This window comes from Athene noctua, chromosome 15 (genome assembly GCF_965140245.1).
Source record: "Athene noctua chromosome 15, bAthNoc1.hap1.1, whole genome shotgun sequence".
Classification (NCBI taxonomy): domain Eukaryota; kingdom Metazoa; phylum Chordata; class Aves; order Strigiformes; family Strigidae; genus Athene; species Athene noctua.
In genome coordinates, this window is record NC_134051.1 from 3,967,731 (window position 1) to 3,985,532 (window position 17,802).

At 48.7% G+C, this 17,802-nt stretch overlaps 2 protein-coding genes across 4 annotated transcripts in view; both read left to right on the plus strand.

Moving 5' to 3' along the window:
- SLX4 (SLX4 structure-specific endonuclease subunit) overlaps positions 1-7,186 on the plus strand; it is a 31,942-nt gene extending 24,756 nt beyond the window's left edge. For both annotated transcript variants that reach the window (XM_074918776.1, XM_074918777.1), the window contains exons 13-17: positions 788-957; positions 1,777-4,217; positions 5,404-5,506; positions 5,744-6,226; positions 6,823-7,186. In XM_074918776.1, coding sequence (XP_074774877.1) covers positions 788-957; positions 1,777-4,217; positions 5,404-5,506; positions 5,744-6,226; positions 6,823-7,183 — 3,558 coding nt within the window. In that variant the 3' untranslated portion in view covers positions 7,184-7,186. The remainder of the gene's footprint in view (positions 1-787; positions 958-1,776; positions 4,218-5,403; positions 5,507-5,743; positions 6,227-6,822) is intronic.
- Positions 7,187-7,929: 743 nt separating this feature from the next.
- On the plus strand, positions 7,930-17,782 carry LOC141966295 (uncharacterized). Of its 2 annotated transcripts, none has more exons than XM_074918779.1 (2): positions 7,930-8,021; positions 16,218-17,782. In XM_074918779.1, exons 1-2 carry the CDS (start codon positions 7,930-7,932, stop codon positions 17,104-17,106), a joined length of 981 nt encoding a protein of 326 aa, XP_074774880.1. In that variant the 3' UTR covers positions 17,107-17,782. The 2 variants fall into 2 exon arrangements, with proteins under 2 accessions (XP_074774880.1, XP_074774879.1); XM_074918778.1 differs by lacking the exon at positions 7,930-8,021 and adding an exon at positions 8,711-11,847 and having other exon boundaries at positions 15,920-17,782.
- The last annotated feature ends 20 nt before the right edge of the window (positions 17,783-17,802 follow it).

A 17,802-nucleotide genomic window follows, 5' to 3' on the forward strand; every position in this document is an offset into this window, starting at 1 on the left:
CCACTGTGTGGGCAGAGATGTGGAATTGGCCCTATGCTGTATTTTTGATGCCTGCAGAGGGTGGTTTTCCTGTAAGTTCCCACCTGCAGAGCAGCACTTCATGTTTATTTTCTGTATAGGTGAGGGAGTGCTCCTCTTTGTTGCAGATTTTGGGTAACAAGGAGAGAGGAATTAATCAGAGATTAATTCAGAGCTCATGTTTTCTGTTGCATAGCATCCCCTAAGTTTGGAGAGTTTCAGATAGCACAGTACGTGATTTGGCTGGAAAGGAAGTGAGACCTCACTTCACTGGAGATGCATTTTCACCAAAACCTGAGATCAAGTTGGACCCACAGAGGTAACGGTCCAGTTCAGTGTAGTGGTATTTTGTATGGTGTCTCTTCCTGTGAGGCACCAGAGTTTTGGCAGTGCATCAAGGGTAGGTAAATTTGAAACAGATCAGAGGAAGCTCACTTGTAGAGAGGTGTAGAAAACTGTGGAAATTGTGTTCTGGAAGTAATTTGATTCCAAAACTAACGGGAGAACTCTAAGACCATCTTTTATATGTGTGATTAAAACAAGGAGTTAAACTTTATCAAAGCTAACAGCTGTAGGGTCAGGAAGGAAATGACCTGTTCTGTATGAAGCTCTGCATAACTGGTCATCTCAGCTGCCCTCGGAGGCATCAGTCCTGGTCCCAGGGTAGGACTTTGGCGAATGAAAAGGAGTAAGCTGATAGGAGCAAGAGCATTGGTGTTCCTGTTCCTTTACTAGCAAACAGACTTTGTTTGCTTTCTTCTTACTCCAGGTTCACAGCCAAGGGTTTTTAGTGGAGGAGGACGGGACCGCGCAGACACGCCGTGTGCTGCTGAGTGACGTGACGGCAGAGGCAGTGTGTGCGTTCCTGCGGTACCTTTATGCTGCTGATGCCAACATCCCTGCTGGGGTGCTGCCCCAGGTCGGGGCTCTGGCTGCCAGGTTTGTCTTGTGAGCATGTTTTGGATCCCCTCATGCTTTCAGCCACACAGGCCCCAACTTGATATATTCTATTGCAGTTTTAGTGGCTTACAAAGTCCACAGCTCTCTGCTTTTATCTTAAATGAAACTTGCCCATAAGAACATCCTACTCTCATCTTTTCCATGAGTCTCTCTTCAGGTCATATCTGTGTGATTTTCTATGTTCAGTATATGCTTAGCAGACTTTTGCCAAGAGTTTCGTCTCAGGTTGTTGACGATGATGAGTGTATCTTCTATATGTGATCCTCAAAGCGCTGCACTAGCGGTGCATTTAATCTGAACAGCATTTTGCAGGATGTATTGGATGCTTAGAACTCTGATGCGTTGTGTCAGCCATGCTCTCGGTCATGATCCCAGGCGTGTGCTGAGTAAAGTGCTTGAAATAGGAGCAGTTGCTGAGATGTGGGGGGAAAATGGTTCGATCTTGCCAAAATAAATGTACTGTCACTCCAGGAAGCCATGAAGCTTGCACATGACAGACGTTATCCAGCCCCAGCCATGCCACGGGGTTCTCACCAGTGCAAATGGCAAAGGGGTTTTAGTGTAGTCATATGGCTGTTTAGTCTTGAACATAAAAAAAGAAGAGCGAGCCTCATGCTTTTGTGTGGGTGACACCTGGAAAAGGGAATTCCAAATTTTAGGAGTATACTGGATCTTGGACATCTTAGGAAACCAACATCCTCATGCAAATTCTTACACAAGGCTCACAAGAGTGAGCAGCCAAATAGTGAAGAAATACTGGAGGAGAAAAATACTAACATTACTATTTTATCATTACAGGTTTGGTGTGAGGGAACTGATGGCAAAGTGTGAAAACAGCACTGGAGAGAGTCAGGTGTCTTCTGGAGTGGATTCAGAAGATGATCTTATCTCTGTGAGGGATGACAAAGATTGTGAGGACAGAGCTGAGAACTTCCAAGACCTCTTGAAGTCAGTGTGGGTGGGTGAAGATGAGGAAGAAGTAGCTATGCTGAACCCTGAATGCCAGAAGGAAGATGACGATGGGGTGGGGGAACAGGAGCTGGAGGAAATCTATGAGTTTGCTGCAACTCAGAGAAGGATGGTTCAAGATGAAACAGAGGTGAGCGAGGGAACAGACTGCAGCGTCTGCAGTGATACTGAAGCAGTCCAAGGTACAAACCAGCGAACTGAGGAAGAAGAGGTAAAGAGATCTGAGTCTGCTTCAATAAGCAACAGCTTCAAAGATTTGAGGGATGACAATGATGTGGAAAGATCTAAATGTGACTCGTCTGCACAAGAAGAGAAAATGCAGAATATAAATAGGTGCAAGAGCGTGAATGATCCACAGACCACTTTCGTGCCTCACCACAGTGAACCTCAAAAATGGGACATAGCATCCCATGGTGCCACCGCTAATGAAGGAGAGACTGTTAGGAGATGTGAAGGTGTGAAGGATTCCAAGTCATCTCAGGTCTCACATGATGAGGCAGATCCCTGTGGAAAACAGTTTCCTAGCTTCCACAGCGATACTGATATAAATGAAAGTTATGAACGCTTGTTTTCTGCAAGTCAGGGAGATTACTGTGAGCCTCCCTCAATGAAAGAAGTTATCAAAGAATCAGGAAAGGCCCCTAGTGAAAAACATGTTGATATTAATGATTCAGTTCTGTACAGCAAGTCACAAAAAGACCTCTCTCCATGTAGGAATGGTTTTTATGGGAGTCCTCCTCCCAAACCTTATGTGCCCCTTTTTCCTGCTGTTAGCTCTTCACCTGCATCTCCAAAATCAGAGAGAAAGTTTGCCAGAGAACATGAGTCAACACCAAAACAAAACAAAATGGAAGAGTCCTTCCCATGTGATGAAATGCACTTTCAGAAGGCCAACGAGCTGGATACTGCATCCAGAAATGAGAACACAATTTCTCCAACAGAGTTTCCCCACATTGCTTTAAACAAGCATACTTCAGTGGTCATCAGAACTGAGAATGCTGCAGCTCAGAGGAACAAGGAGGGTGATGTTATTGTTTTATCTTCTGATGATGAAATGGAGTTACAAGACAAGAAGTTGCCAGAGTCAGGCTCTGCTCTGAAGAAAAGGGAAATCCCTGGGCAACTGATGTGTACAGACATAGAAGAGGGTCCTGAGATACCAACACCTGAACATAACTCAGCAGTTGCTGAAACAGAGCAGAGATCAACCCAGGTCTCATGTGGCATTACAGATACAGTGCATATAAGTAATGATGTAAAAACGTCTACAGAATTGCCTCTCAGCAGACAAACAAATGCTTGTACAGAGAGCAAACAGAGTCCAAGCCTGAGCCCTGAAAAAAGGCTCGGTCATGAAATGTCTTCAGGTACAGACAGCTCCTGGCTAGTGCCAGACACACCAGCTCTGAGCAGAAGCAGAAGTTTCTCAACACAGACTCATGTCACAAGTATTAATTCTTTAAAGAGTCCAGGATCTAAACTCAGCCCAAAGAACTTAGCAACAGATAATAGTAACCATGAAATGACTGGAAATTTAATAGAAGTCCATGAAACAACATTGTCAGACAAACATTTGCCTATAGAGAACTCATTCAGTGAAAGGAGCCTACCCAGCAGCCCAGCAGCAGGATCATTTTTCAGGAACTCCCCACTGGTTTCTCCTGTGGATCCAGTACTCCTCTCCTCTGGCCACACCAACATAAAAAGAAAATGTGCCAAGATCTCATTTTTATCCAAATCTATGCCTTCGTGCCATGAACAATCAATGGAGGATAGAAGAAATACCAGTGTAATTGAAGTAGAGGACAGTGAAAAGGAAATAAGTCTGCCTTCTTTGAGCAGTAGTGTCATGCTTTGTGACGAGCCCCCAATCCCCGTTGATGACTGCTGGCATGTTGAATATCTGTCACCAGTCAGAGGTAGCAGCCAGGACTCCAGCCAGGTCAGCTGTGCAAAGAGCAGCACGGCCAGCAGCGCCAGACCTGGCTCTTGGCATGACCAGTGGGAGAGCCCAGTCCATGCACAGGAAATTAAGGGCAGTACTCCTCTTCGAGGAAGTCCTGTTGGCAGAAGAACAACTTTGCTCTGTCTTGAAAAGAGTCCTATTGAGGCATGTTCATCAACAGGCTGTAGACCGAGTTACCTGAACTCCAAACTCTGGGATGACTGGAATGGAGAAGAGGAAGCTGAATCTCCAGAGATGCTTCCTCTGTCTCAGAGGTTGCCAGCTGTTGCAGGTGCCATTCAGACAGATCCTGTAAAGACTCCTGGTGAGAGCTTGTATTGATACTAGCTTTACTGCACTAGGTTAAATTGTTTTTAAGTGGTCATCTCGCCTGTGGTTCACTCAATACATTGAAAGGGTCTTTTGGCCTTTTGGTCTGAAGTAGTTGTTGGCAACAGGCACAAAGAAGGTACAGTCATCTGATGTGGGAGAGATATCTAAATGTGGGATTCTTGGAGCATAGCCTCTTACATTTCATTCACACTGGTTCTTTGATAGTGGTAGTACTCCTTGCAGAAGCTCTGGGTACCTGGAGGGAAAAAACCTAACCAAAACAGAACAAAAAACCAGCCTTCAGCTTGCATGCTGGTGGATATTTGTTCCCTGTAGTAGTGAGTGCTCTTACAGTCCTGCTTTTCACACATTCCTGAAGCGATGCATGTGCTAACATACTCAAGGACATCAGGTGAGCAACACGGTGGTGCAGGCACAGGGTTTCCTTGTGTTGATACTGGCTGGGGGGCGGCCTCTCCCTGCCCGTGCCTGGGCATCACGCATGTTTTCCTGCTGGTGCACTGCTGTCTTGTGCTGCCTTCTGTGTGCTAGTTCTGGGCCCTTGCTGCAGACTTCTGCATGCCTGGCACATATCCATGCGTGGTTCCTTCCATCCAAGACCAGTAACTGATCTCAGAGTATCTAATTAAATATATTATTAATTATGCTATACTAACTGATTAGTTTAACAGGTGTTTAGAGACTGACTGTCCTTCACAGTATCAGTAAATTGGTATCATTAAATCAGTATCTAACTCAGGACCCCAGAAGCTTGACTTGCTCAGTTTCTTCTTCAAGTCCCTTTTATGAAATTTCCTTCCCAGGAGAACCACCACTTTACAGAATTCAATAAACATGGTTTTTTTAACTGCCCTATAAACATTGCCTGTTCTAACAAAGCCCTGAATGGGCTTTGTATTCAGATGTGACATACGGCTTAATTTGAGCTGTTTTCTGATTTAAAGTCAATAAAAAACAAGTATCCCAGATCAGAAAAAAAAAAAAAAGGATTGAGTCCAATATGAAGCTGTGTAATAATTAAAACAGCTTGTAGGAAGGTAGTGCTACTTGAACAATTATTATATAATATTAGAATATCTGCCACTAAAAGGGGAAGATACCCCTTTTTAAGTCCTTTCTGTGCTAATTCTGATCATGGTCATTTCATTCTGTTGCAGAACCTTCCTGTCAGGAGAACAACAAGCCTCCCAGCACTCCAGTGACACCTATGCCAGCTTACTCCATCATGGAGACACCACAGCTGAGGAAGGAGTTGAGCAGGTTAGCATTACCTCCACGAGTACGTCTCTTTCTGAGCAGAAACTTGCTGGCACATAGTGTGTAAGAAAGCTCTTGGGCTGAAAGTGAAACCATGGTGAAGCTCCAGTCAGTATTTTCTGAGGTCATGTCCCACTTCTCCAGCTGACCACTGGACTTCCTGGCCTGAGCCTCTTCCTGAGCTGTGACAGTGGAAGGTGCAGCATTATCTTAATCTGAACTCCCACATTTCTCTTTCAGATTTGGAGTTCGTGCTCTCCCAAAACGCCAGATGGTGTTGAAGCTGAAGGAGATATTCCAGTATACTCACCGGGACGTGGACTCTGACTTTGAGGATGAAATCCCGTCTTCCCAGCCTCCCCAGCAGAAGTCCCCAGCCAAACGCTCTAGGCAGTCAAAGGCAAAGGGGCCTGCAGGTGGAAAGCGTGCCAGTGCCTCCAGGGCTCCAGGCAGAAGGAAGCAGGTTGCTACGGCTTCTTCAGTGCTCCCTGTGGGGAGGGCTGATGATGACCTTGTTGGATCCTGTGAAACGGGCTGTGCAGCACCCGAGGAGGGAACTGAAATGACACATCCCCCAGAAGGAGCCAGAGAGCAGAAGATATCATCTGCATCTCCGGAGAGATGGTCTCTGGCAGCTGATGGTGAGGAACCAATGCTCATGGCATCTCAGGAGTCTGCAGTTTCTTCAGTGGATGGAAGCGACATCTCTTTTGGTTCACAGCGGTAAGGCAACAAAATACTAAACAAAACAGTCAATGGTGCAGGACAGAGATGAGCTAGGAATGTGGCAAACAGGTGAGTGTCTGTGTGGCCTACAGTGGCCCTGCCACCTCCTTGGGTGTCATCTGAAGGTCAACACTGTCCTACAAAAGAAACAGGCTTTGGTTTTTTAGTCTAATTCCCAGAGAGCTATTCTCAGAACACAGAAGCGCTTGTGGCTGCGTGTGGGCAAGGCCCAAATCTGGCATGTCTGATCTCTGTGAGTTAGAGCGACAAGGAGCACTTGGTGTGAACCAAGAACCTGCAGCTAGAGCAGGAGAGGATGTCCCAGCCCTGCTTGACAGAGGCTGCAACAGCGTGGTCAGCAGCAAGGAATGCCAGGCAGCTCTGGGGCTGGGTGGGCAGGGCCAGCACTGTCATGGCTGGCATGGGGAGGTTTGCAGAACATGCACTGTGTTCTGCCTCGCTCTTTTTGTGGATGCTGGTATTGGGGAGTCTGTGATCCTACAGAAGGTAGTCACAGGGATTTGAGGAGCTCTGGTCCTGTCTGTCATGGCCTGTTCTTTCTTGATCTCTGGTCTACTTAATCTTGCTTTTAGTTCTTTCATGAATGGATTTGAAGCCTGTGCTTTTGCATCTGAGGAGGAGGAAGAGGAGCTTCCAGCATCTCAGGCAGCAGCTCGAGAAGAAGATAAGCTGGAGGCAGTAAGGTGCTACATCCGTTCGAACACAGCCCTCTACAACAGGATTCTGTTTTATGAGCCAATTGAGCTGGCTGAGCTGCACACAGAGCTGAAACGGAATGGCATTAAAATTTCCAAGGCAAAGCTGCTGGACTTTTTAGATGCTCACTGTATCACATTTACCACTGCCAGAGCCCGCAAAGAGCAGGAACAGAAAAGAAAGGGAAACAAAAAACAGAGAAGACGATACAGAATGAAGCCCACTCCTCCATCCTGAAAATTTTGTACATGGAGGCCTTCTGATAAACTGGAAACCCCGTTCCAGGCTGGTGCTAGCAGCGGTGCTGTGATCGGTGGGTGCACTGCTCCTCCTTGCGGCCTCTGTCCAGATGACACCTGGAGAATGGGTCTGAACTGAGCTCCCGGTCCCAGCTCTTTGTTCCGAATTGCACAGACTCCTCTGTCACTGTCCGGCCTTCAGCACGCAGCTCCTCCGGAGCCTCTTTTTTCCTCCCAGTTTTCCTCCTGTGCCTTTTCTTTTCGTTTTTCTAATAGGTTTTAGGTCCCCAACTTTTCTTTGTGTTGGTGCTTCTAAAGGCAGGTGCTTCCCTCCAGTGACACTTGCCAAGACCTTTTCCCTAGCCTTGGGCTGTGAAATGCTTCACCCTTCAAGTTCCAATATTCAGCAGAATAACCCATCTGCGAGAAACCAGTCCCCTTTCCCCCCTGTAAAGCACTGAGTGTTTAGACCTCCATGATTTCCGTCTTCGTTTCTTCAGCATACAGTTTGCCTTTCTGATTGTTAAGGCAGGGAGCACTGTGGAAATACAATGCCTTTCTTCTGTCCCTGGTTCGATTTGCAATCTCTGGTAAAACTCCTTAATCTGTGTTTCTTAAATGGCTGCACAACAGTGGAGGTGTTTTTGTGGTGTATTTGTGATGTCTCCCAAAAGTGCCCTCTGACACTAGATATCATGTGAAAGCCCTTTAGATGCGAACATTCAGTTCTGTCTGTTCACTTGCATGCTGGATCTGTGTTGCAGATACCGTCTGCTCCATTTTCTGAGCAACGTTTTACCTTGTCAGTGTAGCTTGAGCATGTCCTCGACAGAGATGTTTTTAAGGCAGTATTATCGTGACCACTGGATCTCTTCAGCACTTCTTATAACCTGATCTAAACCCACTTCTCTGATCAGTCTCATTTCCAAACTGGACTGATCTCAGGCTGCAAACTGTCTGGGACTCTTGGGGAAGTCTTGGACTCTAAATTGACATCTTTTATGTATTTACTTTCACAACATCTTCTGATTTTTGTCTGTTGTGGCAGTTCTGAGTCTGCAAAGAGTCTCACTTGACACAACAAAAAAAGAAGCTGGATTTCTAAATGTATTTATATATTTGGAACATACAGATATTTTTTCTATTTTTGATAAACTATATCCCCAGTTTTATTTGATTTATATAAAATAAACAACTTCTACTAATGACAAACTGTAAGTAGCGTCTTACAACAGACTTGGGGAGGAGTTCTAAGTGGCAATGCTGGGTCTAATTGAGAGCAGTAGAGCCTGCAGTCTGCACCTGCATTGACTGGAACCCCGAGCAGAGACCTGGAGGAGGAGGAGTTGTCAGGGGCAGCAAGGAGAGGTGCAGTGGGAGAGGTCACCCGGCAGTGGCTGGTGAAATGGCTGCCTGGAGAGAAACGAGCTGCCCGGCTCCTCTCTGCACAGCCCAGAGGTGAGGGAGACTGGGGGGAAGGTGTTGGGGTCTGTGGGGGGAGTCCAGTCTGGCCTCAGAGGGGAGGGCTGCTGGTGGAGGGGAAATGGAGTGACTGCCAAATGAACCTCCTCTGTCAGGAGTCCGTGGCACGTATAATGGTGGGATGACCTCCTAGCAAAGCCTTCTGCCATGTCTGAATTTTCACGAATTTGGGATAGTTTTCTTCCTTGGCAGTCACTTCATTTCTCCTCCCATACCTTCTTGTGCAAGAGCTGCCAGGAGGTGACTTCATTACATGAAAAGGACAAGGCTTGCCTTAAGTGGCATTCTAGGAAATGTTGTTCTCAGTGTACCATGTATTTCTCTCTCAAGTACACACTTCATAAACAGGAAAAGCTTCAGTTCTACTTACCATATGCAAAAATAAGTAAGTTCCCTTCCCAGCTTTTTTGCTCTGTTTTTAGGTAAGACTAACATTTATGATCAAAGATTTTGCAATCAATTCTTTATTACATCTCAACTGTCAGTGAATGCAGCATCACAGTTCAGTGGGTATAAATTACTAGGGTTCAAAGAGCATTGTGTCATAAAAAACTGTTTAGCATTTACAAGAAAAATCTGAATTTTACTCACTGAAAGTGTCTCCATCTTCCTTTGTCATCCTTAAACCCTGCAACTGGGCAGTCTTTGCCTAATGCAGAAAGATGATTTTAAATATCACACCTGTGCTGTCAGGGTTTGGAGGTGACCACTTTGCAGAGACTTGCCTCAGTGCTTCCTTGTTGCTGAAGCTGACAAAATGTCTTCTGTAATTCTGAAATTTTTCTCAGATTATGAGAAAAGGATTTAAAGTCTTTTACAGCCTTCAAGACTACAAGGACATATCTGACATACACTTCAGATTATCTGAAAGCAATTACTCATTCACCTGCTTCATTAATCTGTAAGCAAAGTGTGCCTCCCCACACTGACACTGGTGGTACCATCTGCCAGTGATAATGTGTTGCCAAACAGTTCAATTTCAAGTTATATTTCTGTGTTTTCTTACCTTCCTAATGCAGCCTCATTTGTCTTGGAAAATACATTGTAATCATTTTTTATTTCCAACTGTGTAGTAATAGCTATCAAAAATATTTTGATACTTATGTTTAACACTTCCAAGGCTGCAGAAAAGTAATACCTTTTCAACTAAGGTATTAGTTGTTTTTTTAAGTTAAAGAAAGGAGCAGATAGGTTACTGGCATGGCACAATGCTGCTGTCTTACCAAGATGCACCATGTAAGCTGTGAGTAAGCTTTGGAAAACAAAAGTTAGTGCTTCTAAACTCACTGTGACAATCAAATGACCTGTGGGATTGATTATGGATACTCCTTCTCGGCTACCACAGTGTTGGTTTGTGTATTGTCACATTTCCTGCCTGAAAAAAATAGTAGGTTTATTCCGAAAAGCTGTGCTGCAGATGTTTACATAGTAATCTTGAAAGTGAGAGTTTTCTTACATGGGCACAGTTCGGGGTGTCCACTTACTCCAGAAGTCACACTGTCTTAATGGCGTTTCTTGAGTGGGCGTGAGCCATCACCGTGGCATCTGCCATGGCCAAGACCCATGCAGGGGCCAGTTTAACTACAAAACATGAGAATGCTGTAAAGTACAGAGAGGTGACTGCTGTGCCCTCCCCTTCTGTTGGGTTCTCAGAGCCCAGGTATTATGCTTACAGTGCCAGCGTTTAGATACCGAAGGGATAAATCCGAGAGCAATCCTTCCTGCAGTTCTTCAAGGGGACTGGAGCTGTTCCAGGAGCGCATTTCAAATGTGCTTGTTTGCTTTTCAGATCATTCTAGCACAAAAGTTCCTACAGACATTGCATAGAAGTTGCTTGTTTAATGAAACATAAAGTCCCTGGGAGAGGTGACTCAGCCTTCAGCAAAGACATCTCTGATTCAGCTGCAGTCCCCAGAAGGTTTCAGAGGTACGTGCAGTATTTCTCTGCCCAGGTTCCTCACCTCTCCAGCTACTCTTCTGCCCAGACAGAATCATCTTGTAAACTCAGATTACCAAGGAATGACTTCTCACTAAGGATTTAAGTGATTGCTAAGGATTTAAGCTCGTGCCTGAGCTCAACACAAGCTCACTTCCACTCTCCCAAGGCCAAAGGCCACATCTCCACTCTCAGGACCAGGAGAGGCTCCAGCAGCTTGGCAGTGCCCTGGCAGGGCCTCATCTCTTGGAACAGGCACCGAGCCCACGTACGAATTCCCAGAGCTCAGCTTTGGTGTCCTCTAGATAACTTTCTTCTTCGAAAGCGCTAGCTGCTGTCGTGCGGCGAGGAAGGGTCTGTGTTGCCCCCCGAGGTGGGCGTTTGCCATTCGCCCGACGCGGAGGAGCCTGCCCAGCCACGCAGCGCTTAAGTCTCTTCAGAGGAGAAGCCCCTCGCCTGCAGGGAGAGCCTCGGGCAGCGATGGCGCCTCCCCCAGCACGGGATAACCCCCACGGGAGAGGCCCTGCGACTCCGGAGAGCGCTTCAGCATGAGCTCGACGCGGCTGCGGCAGCGGGGGACAGGCCCTACAGGTGTCCGGAGCGCGGGCACAGCTGGGCCCGGCTTACGGAGGCGGCGCCGCCCGCGAGAAGGGCCCGGTTTGGGCGGCCGAGCCCAGCCGGGGGACGGGGCCCGGGCCCGCGCCCGCGCCACCGCCACCCCCGGCGCCGCCATCTTCGGTCGCCCCTCAGAGGCGCCGGCGGCGCCCGCCATTGGCCGCCGCCGTCACGTGACAGCGGCCCCCGCCGCCCCCCCCCAACGGCGCCCCGGGATCCGTCGCCGAGCGCAGGGACGGGGGGGCCGGTCCCGGGGCGCCCCGCGGGAGCCTCCGCCCCGCCCGGCCAGGCCCCGGCCAGGCCCCCCGCAGCCCCGCGGCCGCGGTCATTCCCCGGGGCCGTCGGGGGTGCTGACAGGCGGCGGGGCCGTAGGGGCGCTGGGGAGCCCGGTGCGCCCCGCCGTGCGCCCCGCGGAGCGGGCAGGGGCCGGTTCCCGCGAACGGGAGCCCCTCTCTGCTCGTGGCCGTCAGCTAAAGCCCAGCTCGCCTGACCCTCCCCGTTCCTCTTCCCGGAGCAGGACCCCGGGGCCGAGCTGGAGATGATCTCCCACATGGATCAGAAGGAGGAACTGTGGTTCTCCCACCTCCGCGTCTACCAAGGGAAGACTGCGCTGGGTGGCACCTGTGCAGGTGAGGGCCGGCGCGATCTCTGTCAACCCGTCCTGAGAAAATCCGCTCTAGAATTTCCCAAATCCCACCAGAATGCGCGGGAGTGGCAGGACTGGGTTGGACCGTGGTCCTTCCAGCTCTGCCCGCTGTGTCTGACGGGCCGGTACTGGAGACACTGAGAAGCGCCGACCAGCAGCGGTGTGTCCCTGTCTGCTTTCCCAGGCCCAAGCGACCTGTGGCTTCAGAAACTCTTGAACTAGACATGTGATGTCTTGATATCGTGCAGCTATTTATTTCCTTGCCTTCTGAAGTTGTGCACATTTTAGCATCCATGACAGCTCACAGCAAGGAGTTCCACGGCTTATTCAGCTGGTTTATGAGTGGCTGCCTCCTTTGGTTTGCTTTGAAGCTGCCTTCTAGTGGCTCACTTGATGTCAGTAGATCTTAATTTAGAACAGACGGTGCAGGATGGATCCCTACCCACCCCACAGGCCACTTGTGTTTGTGCAGTTCCCTGTGATATCCCCTGTCAGCTGTACCTTTTCCCAGCAGAATGGGCAGTCGAGTCATCTCCAATACTGAAGCTGTTCTGTGCCTTTGATCATGTCACACCTCTGTATCTTCCTCAACTCTATTAGAGTTTCTCTGAAATGGGGGATCCATCCTCCCCCTATCCAGACAGGATATGGAGTTTCAGCAGCAAGGCAGAATTTTCTTTTATTCTCTTATTTTTGTCCCATCAATCACTAACATTTGACTAGCTGTTTTGTCTGCCTAGGAGCTACAGTCTTCATCCATCTGCTCTAACTCCCAGGTGCTATTCCTGAAGAACAAAACATCCTAGGCCCATCCTGGTATAAGTGCAAGATATACAGGCTGTTCCCCTCTGCAGTTCTTTATGTTTATCTGCAGTGAATGTCCCCTGTCATTCCCTTGTCACCTGCTTCACTATCATAAGGCTCTGCCACAGCTTAAAGTCAGCCTTTGTGCCTTTAACCCTGAATAACACAGAATCATCAGCAGATGTTTCCACTGCCCCTTTCCCTCACTTACCACCTTATTGAGGGTCATTCATCCCACTGCAGCTTAGTTTATTGGTGAAGGACTAATGTCTTTTGGGAAAGCCTTTGGACTCTAGATCTCCCTTTTGCTAAAACTGGTAACACCTCTGAAGAACTCCAAGTGGTTTGTGAAGGGAGACATCTCTTTCCAAAGGCCATGCCAGTTCTTCCCCAGTCTGCTCTCTTTGGCCATCTGTTCAGTAATCCTCTTAAGCAGATTTCTGTTTGTTTGCTTGGAATGTTGGGCCCCAGATCTCCCCTCAAGCCCTTTCTCTGGCATCATATCAGTCACTTTCCAGTCCTCTGACAGTGAGGTACCACAGTCAGAGTCCAGCAGTGTTGTGAGGCCATGTGAACAGCGCTGCTGGGTTAGACCAAAGGTCTGGGTAGTTCTGAGCTCAGGGACTTGGGGCCTGGCTAGAGGTGGATGCCAGGGAAGGGGTCAAGATAAGCATACACTGACACCTCCCTGGCACAGTCCACTGTTGTCCAGCAGCCGGAGGCTTACTCACGATGGTGGTGTGTTATTTTTAATAGTTCTCACAAGGCTTCTCTTCTTGAACTCTTGAATTCTGTGCCAGAAATGATTGCTGTGTTCTCCTGCTGCTGTGAGACAGGCCAGAGCATCAGCCAAAACTCCTTCTACTACTTCTCTTGAGAAAGAGAGCCAGGGGTACATTTAAGGTGATATTTAGGTTCTCTCCAATATGTACTTTGCTTGTCTGGAACTTGCCTTGCAGCTATAGCACTGGCAGTCTTGGGCATATCGGAGGTCTTACTATCAACCCAAATGGGCATGGGCTGAGGAAGAACCACGTTCTTCCTATCTTTCTTGCTTATTCATTTTTGCCAGTTCAGCCACTTAAAATACCTCCAGTGAGTTCCTGTCATCATTATTTTGATCAAACCCTTTACAGACTTTTCCCAGATGCCAGTGATGATACCTTGTAGCTCAAAAGTAACAAATACGGTTGTGGAAGTTGAGAGCTGGTGCCATGGCTGTAATCACTGAAATAAGAAGCTTGAAACTCCTGATCTTCTCCAAAAAGTACAGAACACCATAGAAGACTTGATTCTTGTGTGCTTTGAAGGCCTTTTCAAGTTCTGTGTAAAGAACCAAAATTCTGTGTAAGTACCAAAGCTAGTGTAGGTAAAGGATATCTCTTTGGGCACAACAGCAACAGAGTAACTTCACTGGCTCCATTGTCTACTCAGTAAGCCTGACATACAGGTGAAGAGCTTCATGCTGGCCTAATAGAAATGTCCTTTTCTTATTCTGCTTTTGGATATCACCTTTCTCTTTTCCTCCAGGCCTGGATGAAGTAGCTGCAGACAAATGGAAAAGCCTTCATGATGAATAGCAAAGTTCCAGTGTCTGTTCCTCTTAAGGGATGACTTTAATGAAAACTATATGAGGGAAAAAGTGGCATCACTACCACACCAAACTGCCATAAAAGGTTATCTCAGGAGTTCGCTGTGAAATCATATTGTGATATTTTCTTATACTGACTAGAAAGAGGAAGACTAGATATGTATGTATATCAGTCTGGGTTGAAATTCTAGACTCTCCTTCCTTTATTGCATACTTACAGTTCAGCAGTGACTCTCCTCTTCCAAGGCATGCACTTCCTTATTGCAACTCTGCCAGACCACAGGAAGTGCCTGTGGTTTGTCTATCAATCCTATGCGACTGATATGTTACCAATGTATTTCACAAGAGTTTTCAGAGAACCAGGAGGTAGCTGTTGAATCTTTAAGTAGGCAAATCTGGACATCTGCATGTTTGCGGCTTTAGTCCTCAGTCTGTTCCATATTTTGGGTCTTCATCTAGTCAACAGCAAGTCATCCTTCACCCCTGGAAGTCTGTATAAAGGGAGCATCTGAAAATATATTGCCCTGATGGACTTGTCTTAAACCTGGATGTGATGTCTCTCTTCAGAGATGCATGTTGCCATTTCTACATCCCACGTACATTCCCCCGACATCCATTTACCCTTCCCTGACAGCAGAAGGGTGGGTGCCACACAGGTCCTGTCTTACAGTTTAGCATATAAGCCCTCAGTAGGCCTGCAAAGAGCTACATGTCCCGGCTGACAGCAAAAGCCACAGCACTGTTGGGGGTACGTGCTTTTAAACCTGCTAGGGTGCTCATCAAACCACATTAGAGCAGTGGGCTGGAAGGAGTCACTGCCCTGAGTAAACATCCTGGAAATCTGTGCAAGCCCCTTGTCCTGGAAGGGCTTTCAGATGACCTTGAGTCTGCACAGCATAGCTTCATACTGGTTATGCTTTTGCAAGGCTTTAGGTGAGTAAGAGCGCAGGGATCTATTCCTTGACTGTGTCCCAGGAGCCACCCATAACTGTTCAGCTAGCCTTACTTCCACTGACTTGCACTACCTTCATCTTCTGCATTTATCGGATTTCCTCAGCACGTAATCTGGAATTGGCCACGGCAGATCATCAGTTCACCAACCACCTTTCACAACAGATTTGTTCTGCGCCAGTGGAAGCATAAAGTTACCATTCTTCTGCTCTAAGGTTGGCATAAGCCAGGCTCCAGGCAGTCTCTGTGTCTCATGCTGTGGGGCCAGGGTCTCCTTTGAGCATCTTCTCTCTCTCTCTCTGCTGTACTAGCAGCACAAAAGCAGGGAGGCTGCATCTCTTGCAACCGAAGTCATGTTCTGTGAACAAGGCAGTTCTTGGTGGCCCTCCTCTGACTCCTGGATTAATAACATTTTCAGATATAATATCCTGGACGAGCAGCCATCTTTCCCATTCAAGTGCTAAACTTTTACCTCTAATATGCCAGTAGTTTCCGTAGATTCAGGTTCTGGCAAAGCATGCAGGGCTATTTCCAGGGTTTGTTCCTGTGAACACTAAAACCCCACTGTGTAGTTTGGAGGGATATATCAGAACTTTTTATACTTAAAGTCAATCCACTGAATTTTTGGAATTTGGCCCCTTTTTATTTCCCCTGTCCAAAGTTTCCTGTCCTGCCTGTGACTTCTTACTGGATTCTCATTTTATTGCAGCTGAAGATGGGATTGTGAGCAAGAAAGAGGAAAATGCCCACCACCAAGGCATCCCTGGGCCAGTGGAGTCCGAAGGTTTACTCTCAGGACTCTCCAAGAACAGTTCCCAGAGTCCTGCAGAGGACCCAGTCCTCCCACGCAGGTCAGAAAGGGTTCAGAGACCTCTGGGGAAGAGGCAAAGCCGAACAATGCTGCGCGGAAAAAGTTTCAGGAGGCTGCCAGATATTATCCAGCAGAGAAATCCTTCTGTAGGGAGACTGATGATCTGTGGGGACTGCGGGAAGAGCTTCCGGGTGAGCTCCAACCTTGTCCAGCATCGGAGAATCCACACTGGAGAGAAACCCTTCGCCTGTGCCGAGTGCGGGGAGAGTTTCCGGCAGCGGTCGCATCTCATCCAGCACCAAAGAATCCACACAGGGGAGAGGCCCTACGCGTGCTCCGAGTGCGGAAAGAGCTTCAGCATGAGCTCAAAGCTGATCCGGCACCAGGTGACCCACACCGGGGAGAAGCCCTACAAGTGTGCCGAGTGCGGGAAGAGCTTCTCTGGGAACTCACAGCTCATCCAGCACCAGCGAGTGCACACCGGGGAGAAACCCTACGAGTGCAGCGACTGCGGGAAGAGTTTCAGCGTGAGCTCAGCCCTGACGCGACACCAACGGGTCCACACTGGGGAGAAACCCTACGAATGCTCCGACTGCGGAAAGAGCTTTAGCCAGAGCTCCGAGCTCATGAAGCACCAGCGGGTCCACACTGGGGAGAAGCCGTACGAGTGCTCTCAGTGTGGAAAGAGCTTCACGGTGAGTTCAGCCCTCATCCAACACCGACGGTTCCACATGGGCGAGCGTCCCTACGGGTGCACCGAGTGTGGAAAGAGCTTCACCGTGAGCTCCCACCTCATCCAGCACCGCCGCTTCCACACTGGGGAGCGCCCCTTTGAGTGCACCGAGTGCGGGAAGAGCTTCCTGTGGAGATCAGCCCTGCTCCGGCACCACCGGGTCCACACAGGGGAGAGGCCCTACGCCTGTGCTGACTGTGGGGACAGCTTTCGGCAGAGTGCCCACCTCATCCAGCACCGGCGCATACACACTGGGGAGCGTCCCTACACCTGTGCCGACTGCGGGAAGGGCTTCACCGTGAGCTCTGCGCTCCTCCGGCACCAGCAGATCCACAGGGGTGGGGAACCCTAGGAGGGGTGCGTGTGGGGAGCAGTTAGGTCTGATACCCTGAGAGCATCCCTGGGGAGCAAAGCCCAGGGTCTCTCTCCCTTCGCTCTATTGACCACTCTGCCTGTGAAGGGTGAACGCAATTTCTTTTCAGGAGAACGAGTCCTAGAAGAGAGAAATGGAAGAAGGGGAGCATCAGTGCAAGGAGATGAATTGGAAGTTTGGGAAAGATCATGTGACACAGCAGGGGATGGATAGCTCTTGGGAGGGGGAGCGAAAAGTAGTTTGAAAAGGCTGGAATGTACTTGCTGGTGTATTTTACAGGAAGGTACATTGCTGCTTCTCTGTGCACACACGTTTCACCAAATGGACCATCGTAGAGCCTGCAGCGCTCTGGCTAGATAAACAAAAGCTCCTGCCTTCCCTCCCTGCCGCTGCTTTTTCAGAGGTTCCGAATTACCTTCCTCAGCCCACAGAAGCAGCCGTCAAAAGCCTGGTGCGCCTCAGCCCCCCGTGCTGTCGCCCCGCGGCCTGCCCGGCCGTGCCGGCGGCGCTCGCAGCCCTCAGTCCCGCGGGTGCCCGCCTGCTGCTGCTCGCTGCGTCAGGGTGCGGTACGTGGTGTTCACCTGAGCAAGGGCCAGCGCCCGCGGGTGTTCGCGAGGCCCGGTTGTTTCTAAAACCGCCAAATAAACCCGTCCTTACCCCCGCCAGTTCCACCAT